The sequence below is a fragment of the Manacus vitellinus genome, unplaced genomic scaffold (genome assembly GCF_001715985.3).
Source record: "Manacus vitellinus isolate BGI_N305 unplaced genomic scaffold, ASM171598v3 scaffold_12_pilon, whole genome shotgun sequence".
Classification (NCBI taxonomy): Eukaryota; Metazoa; Chordata; class Aves; order Passeriformes; family Pipridae; genus Manacus; species Manacus vitellinus.
The window spans coordinates 17,490,077-17,496,314 of NW_021938949.1; the positions used below are offsets into that span (position 1 = coordinate 17,490,077).

The 6,238-nt window shown below is 61.8% G+C and overlaps 2 protein-coding genes across 2 annotated transcripts in view; one reads left to right on the top strand and one right to left on the bottom strand.

The window, feature by feature from the left end:
- Positions 1-6: 6 nt before the first annotated feature.
- TFAP4 (transcription factor AP-4) lies at positions 7-5,570 on the bottom strand. The gene is made up of 7 exons (XM_018067725.3): positions 5,259-5,570; positions 3,284-3,449; positions 2,697-2,795; positions 2,036-2,206; positions 1,679-1,816; positions 479-637; positions 7-368 (listed from the first exon to the last, which is right to left on the bottom strand). The coding sequence occupies exons 1-7, from the start codon at positions 5,375-5,377 to the stop codon at positions 174-176; spliced, it is 1,047 nt and encodes a 348-aa protein (XP_017923214.1). The 5' UTR covers positions 5,378-5,570; the 3' UTR covers positions 7-173.
- Positions 5,571-5,900: 330 nt separating this feature from the next.
- Positions 5,901-6,238, top strand: part of GLIS2 (GLIS family zinc finger 2) — a 14,204-nt gene continuing 13,866 nt past the window's right edge. Inside the window, exon 1 of the mRNA XM_029957867.1 lies at positions 5,901-5,927. Coding sequence (XP_029813727.1) covers positions 5,901-5,927 — 27 coding nt within the window. The remainder of the gene's footprint in view (positions 5,928-6,238) is intronic.

The window sequence follows — 6,238 nt, forward strand, 5'->3', positions numbered from 1 at the left end:
CCCCCGGGAGCTGAAGGGTGACCTTTGCCTGCCTCTGGCGCTCTGCTTTACAGTATTGGAAAAAGGTCATAAAAGAGACCCAAATCGCGTTGTATTTTTTAAAAATTTCAGCGTATTCTCTGACATTTCCCCCCCCGCCCTGGCTCCCCTCCTTGGCTGTCGGCTGGGGGGTGTCAGGGCAGCTCCCCATCCCCCGAGGGCTCTTCTTTGCTCTGGTCCATGGAGTCACTGTCGTTGCCCTCGGTGTCGGAGGCGGTGTCGGAGGCGGAGGGCTCGGGGCAGGCGCGCACGGGCGTCACGATGACGGCGCGTCTCTGCTCCTCTTCCTGCAGCTGCTTCTCTTGCGTCCCCTCGATGTGCTGGATCGCCTGCCGAGGGCGACCACCCGCCATCAGGACACGGGCTGTGTCCCCTCTGACACAACCCCGGGGGGTAGGGACTCTCCCAATCCCCCCCGCTGCCATCCTCCCCGACTCACCTGAACGATGGTGTCCAGGTTTTGCCGGGATGTGGAGACTGTGTTGATGACCGAGGACGGGCCCATGGTGACCACGGTGACGTGATGGGAGGGAGGCGGTGCTGGAACGATCACGGTGGGGTGGTGGGTGGGCGCTGGGGGAGCATGTGATGGCAGGAGCTGGGGAGAGAAGCAAAACCCCCCCGGTGAGCAGGGACCCGAGCAGTGGGGAGAGCATCACGCTTGTTCACTGAGCCCAAACCCCATAAAAGCTGAAGCATCACTTGTCTGCTCCAGTTCTCCATCCCAATGGACGCAGGAGGATGCCAGCTGAACGCTGCTGCCACCTCAGCTTTGGCAGAGTGGAATGTGAGTATTCCCCGTACCCCAAGAGGGAATGATTTGGGCTTTGAAGTCAGGAGAGGCAAGTGCCAGGCCTCCCTTCACCCTGACCTGCATGGCCAGGAAGCCCCCACACCCCTGGGGATCCTCACTTGAACAGTGGATGGGAAGACCCGTCCAAGCAGGAGGCTATGTAGAGTTCACCTAAAAATAGGCTAAGCTTTCCCAGGAGGCAGCCAGCAGGGACCCTGTGGGGACATGGCTTCTCAGAAGCCCAAGGAAGGTGGAAGCTGGTGTTCCTCTCTCCTTTTGAAGCTCCCAGAGCAGTGTGGCCATGAGCTGGGCTCAGGGGTGGCAGTGTACAGGTGCCAGCACAGCGCTCACCTTCTCCCTGCACCTTTGGCAAATCCAACTGTGCTGCAGGAAAGGCTGAAGGCTCCCATCCCCACTGCCTGCCCGCTCACTGCTCCCTTTTCCCAGCCTGGTGGGTCACAGGGAGTGGTTTGGGGGTCCCTAAAGCTCAGTGGGAGTCACTCAGTGAGAGGTGAACCCCCAGGGATGAATCCCTGCCCACTGGCAAGCGACCTTCCCTGTACAAAGCCCTCCGTGATGGGGAGCTGAGCTGCTTGGAAACCACCACGGGTGGTCCAAGCCATAGTCCTGCTGTGAAACAAGGGGTGCACACAAGTACAGCCCCCTGAGCACTGCGGGGGCTTTGTGCTGACCCCTTCCCAATTCACCAAGGGTGAGAGCTTTGCTGGGACATCGCTGCCCACAGGAGGTGCCAAGCCCATCACTAAACTGCCCCAACCTCCTGTATTTCACCACCTGGGGGGATCATGGCTGGGCCACGGGCAGGATGGGCTGGAGTGCACTCACCTGGGTTCGGATCTGCTGCTCACGCTCGAGCTTCTCCTGGTGCAGCAACCTCACCTGCTCCTGCTGCTGCTGGAGCTGCACCTGCTGAGCGATCACCTTCAGCTTCTCGGGGTACATGTGGGCCTCCAGGGAGCGAACCTGCGGGCGAGAGAACCCTGACATCAGTGAGGAGACAGGCACAGCACCCCTGAACCACGGCTGTGGGCTGTGCCCTGTGTGGGGTGGGCACAGCAGAGCCAGGGAGCCCTGACGGAGCGTGGAGCAGTGGTGGCCGGAGCAGATGTCCCGTGGCAGTGCCGGTGTCCCAGGGATCTGCTGGGGTCGTGGTAGAGCCTGCTAGAGGGCACCCAGCCTCACCTGCTCCTCCAGCATCATGCGGACTGAGCGCTCCTTGTCCAGCTGCTGCCGGAGCTCGATCATCTCCCGACGCAGATCCTCGGCCTTCTCATCTTCCCAGATGTCCGGCGAGCCGATCCCCTCGTCTTTGTCCTCCGCCCGTCGCCGTTTCGGGGAAGAACCACTGAATTCCTGCCGTGGGAATGTGGTGTTAGGGGACAGGGACCAGCCTGGATGGCCTCCCCACCATCCAGACCACACTCGGGTGATGCCACCCCCCACCACAGCTCCCTGCTGGGAAGGGTCTCTGCAGGGTTGTCCTTGATGCCTGGGGATGGACAGACTCCTGCATCTGCCCCCCATCCTGGTCCTCACCCCCCCAGCCTTGTGCCAACCCGGTTCTCACACTGTGATACCCAGAACAGTTCAAGTTGGGCACCCCAGCACCAGAATTGCCACCGGGCCGTACCCCAACACCCCAAATGGAAAGTGGGACCCAAGCCCTTCTCCCCCTGCCAGGTTGAATGGGGCTCCCTGCCCTGCCAGGAGAGTGGAAACATCTCCGTTCCCCGGCTGATTAGGGTAGAGGGTCTTGCCCTGACCCCAAGAAACAGCGATGATGTCCCCTCCCTGGCCAGCTGGGACTGTCCCATCTCCTCCCATCCCATCCCTGGGGCACTACCTGGATGAACCGCTTGAGCTGGGTGTTCTGCTGCAGCAGCCGAGTCTTTTCCTGCTCCAGGGAGAATATGTACTCGGCTGTCTGCTGAAGGATGGCTGCCTGTGGGAGAGCCAGGAGGGGCATGCTGAGGCAGGAGACCATACTGTCCCCCCAAACCTCCTCTTGTTGAGCTCCCTCCCTGCCTGGGAGGCAGCAGCACTGCTCCATACCCGGCCCCAGCACCTCCCTTCATGGTCTGCTTCGCCCACAGGTCCCCTCTGGGATTTCCACCACAGCGAAATCCTCCAATTCCATTTCAGGAACCTGCCTGGCCGCCGAGCACCTCCTCAGCCCACTCCCCTCTGCAGCAGGGTCTCCTCCTCACCCAGGCACAATACCCTGCTCCTGGGGCACTGCAGGCTGCCACACACACTCAGCCACTCCAGGTTGGTGGTGCAAACCCACTCCCACAGGGAAAACACCCCAGGAGAGACCTCGATCGCTGAATTAACATATGCAAATATCCCCAATTACACTTTCAGCCCCTCCACGTGAAGGATCAGCGTCTGCACCCCACACCACCACAGCCCTGGTGACATCCTGCTCACCTTGCTGAGCTTCTCCCCGTCCGTGTGTGGGATGAGGGTTTTCAGGGACTGGAAGCCAGCATTGATGCTCTGCATCCGCCGTCTCTCGTTGCTGTTGGCGATTTCCCTGCGTATCCGCCGCTCCTGGTCCCGCTGGGTCTCCGGAGTCAACGGGATGTTGGCCAAGCTGCGAGAGGGATGTGGGGTTAGGGAGGAGGGGGCTGCATCCCTGCTGCCAGCTCACCCCGCTGCGTCCCCCCTTGCTTTGCAATGATGATTCCAGCCATCGAGAGGATTGCCGACGCAGGTGGGTGGGTTTCTCCAGCCCTGTATCCGAAGCTTTGGGGGATGAGTTGACCAAACGGTGGCCCCACTGCAGCCCCCCACTCCGATGGGCTCGGACACGCTGCCCAGTGCCAAGCCCGGGCGAGGGGAGCCGGGGACCCCCGGGCGGGTGAGGGAGGCTGCGGGCCGGCCGGCTGCGTCCCCATGGGGCCGGCCGGCGTGTGTGGCCCTGGGAAGGCGGCTCCCTCCCTCCCGCCCCGCTGATGGCTTCCAGATGACAGCTCCCAGCAGAGAAGCCCCTGTCCCACCCCAAGCCGCAGCTCCTGCCTGCTTCCTGCCGCTGCCTCCGCGCCCCCCACGCCCTTGCCCCGCAGATGTGCAGGGGAATGCCTCCCGGAGCCAGCGATGGCACCGGCGGGGAGGGCTCAGGACAGGCAACACCCATGGGTCCAGGGCACCGGACCCCAAGCAAAGCCCACCACTGCGGGGTCCAGCTTCTTCACCCGCACCCTGCTCCTTCCCCTAGGGAAGTGGGGAGGGGGTTTGGATCACAGGGATGGTGAGCCTGCTGGGCTGTCATACCAGCTGGCCATCCTGCCATGCCAAAGCCACAGGCAGCCACACACCCAGCACCCACCGTCGCCGGGGGTGTTGCAAGGCACCAAAGACTAAACACGGGAGCCAGGCTGCCGCCACAAGGAGAGATAAGACGGGCTCCAGTCACCCATCCAGGTGCCCGGTGGCTCCGGGACAGAGATGGGAATATTCCACCCAGAGCCTTGCCAATGCCAGGCTGGGAAGAAAAGCCCGGCATCCTGCCCTCACTGCCCTCCTGGTGAGGCCGTGGAGGAACCACAGAGATTTGAAACCCAGGGGTCTAAGTGATACTTGAGGTACCACCGTGTGCCCAGGCAGTGCCTGGAGGCTCCCAGGCAACCCATCATTGCTTGTTGTGACCTGGGAATGCACCACAACTCCTCAAAAGTATACAGGGATGGGGAAAGACCCAGTTCATCCCAGAGGGGTGGGGAATGATCCTAACTCAGCCCAAGGGGAAGGGAATGGATCCCAGCTCGGGCCAATAAGATAGAGAAGAACCGCAGCTCATCTGAAACCAACAGGGAAGGATCCTAGATTACCCCAGACGGATGGGGAAGGATCCCTGCTCAACCTAGAGGGACAGGGAAAGATCTCAGTGCATCTCAAGGGTATGGGGAAAGGCCCCAGCTCAGCCCATGGGGCCAGGAAGACATTTGTCCCCAGCCTCCAAGGCAGCATCCCAGCACAGGCTGACACTGGGTGTGCCAAGAACCCACCACACCGGTTCCCTCACGTGCAGTTCCCAATGGATGTCCTGGGGTTGTGGATCTGGGATGGGTGCCCAGGGGTCTGCCTCTCTCACTGGGAGCAGCCATCTGTCACATGGACCAAGAGCTGTCTGCAGTGGGATCATGGCACAGGGCTCCCATCTGGTGGTGGCTGTCACCCACCTCCCTGCTCCTGCCGAAACCAGCCCCAAACTTGTTCCTAAAACATGCCAAACCCTGCAGGTCTTGGGGACAACGTCCCTCGTGGGGATGTGGCCAGAGTGCTGCTCCGGGATGTTGGACCACCAGACACATAAGGGGAACGGGACAGAGAGGCCCAGGACTGGGCAGCGCGGAAGCGGCTTCTTAAATACCGGGGAAGGAGGAAGAGCCTGCTTCCTTACCGACAGACCTCCCGCAACCTGCCCCAGCTGCTCTTCCTGGGAAGAGACCTGAGAAACGACAGAGAGATACGGAGAGGGCAAAAATCCATGGATTCAGAAGCCATCCAGGCACCCAGCATGACCAGGGATGGGGCAGGACAGAGGCAGGGGGAACAAGTGGCAGCCACCAGAGCCCCCAGGGTATCCCCAGCCTAGTGCTGGTGCTGTGGGGTTTGGGTCAGGCAAGCAGAATTTGGTCTTTCCCACCCTGGTGAGAATATCCCACATGCCTGGACCTCCAAGGAAACAAACCCACGGGGGGTGTCAGAGCAGGGCACACATCCCATGGCAGATGTCCCCACTGCCCACTCACATCCACCACTGCCCACGACGGGTGCTGTGGGTTGTGCTGGTGGGCAGAGGAGGCACAGGCACGTGGGCAGGATGTCTCTGAGCTCCCTGGGGTCACAGGTAGGGTGTCCCTGAGCTTGCAGGCAGGGCGTCCCCACGCTTCCATGAAGGGCATCCCCATGCTGACTGAGCTCAGGGTCAGGGTATACCTGAGTGTACAAGCAGGGTATAGGCAATCCCACAGGTAGGATGTCCCCCAGTACCCCAGTTCACAGGCAGGGCATCCCCCAGAACCCTAAGCTTGCAAGCAGGATGTCCCTGAGCTACTTGAGGTCGCAGGTAGGATGTCCCTGAGCTCTCAGGCAGGGCAGTCCCCAGCACCCCAAGCTCCATGCAAGGTGTCATCCAGCACCCTGAGCTCGCAGGTGGGGCGTTCTCCAGCTTCTGGAGCTCCAGGCAGGGCATCTTCTAACACCCCAAGCTTGCAGGCAAGGGGTTCCCCAGCACCCCAGTCTCACAGGCAGGGGGTCTCCCAGCACCCTGAGCTCCACGCCGGGTGTCTCAGATCTGGGGGCAGTGGGAAGGCTGCGCAGCTCCCCGAGCTCTGCCCCGTGCCCGGGTCAGTGAGGGACCACGCAGCCCCCCATCCC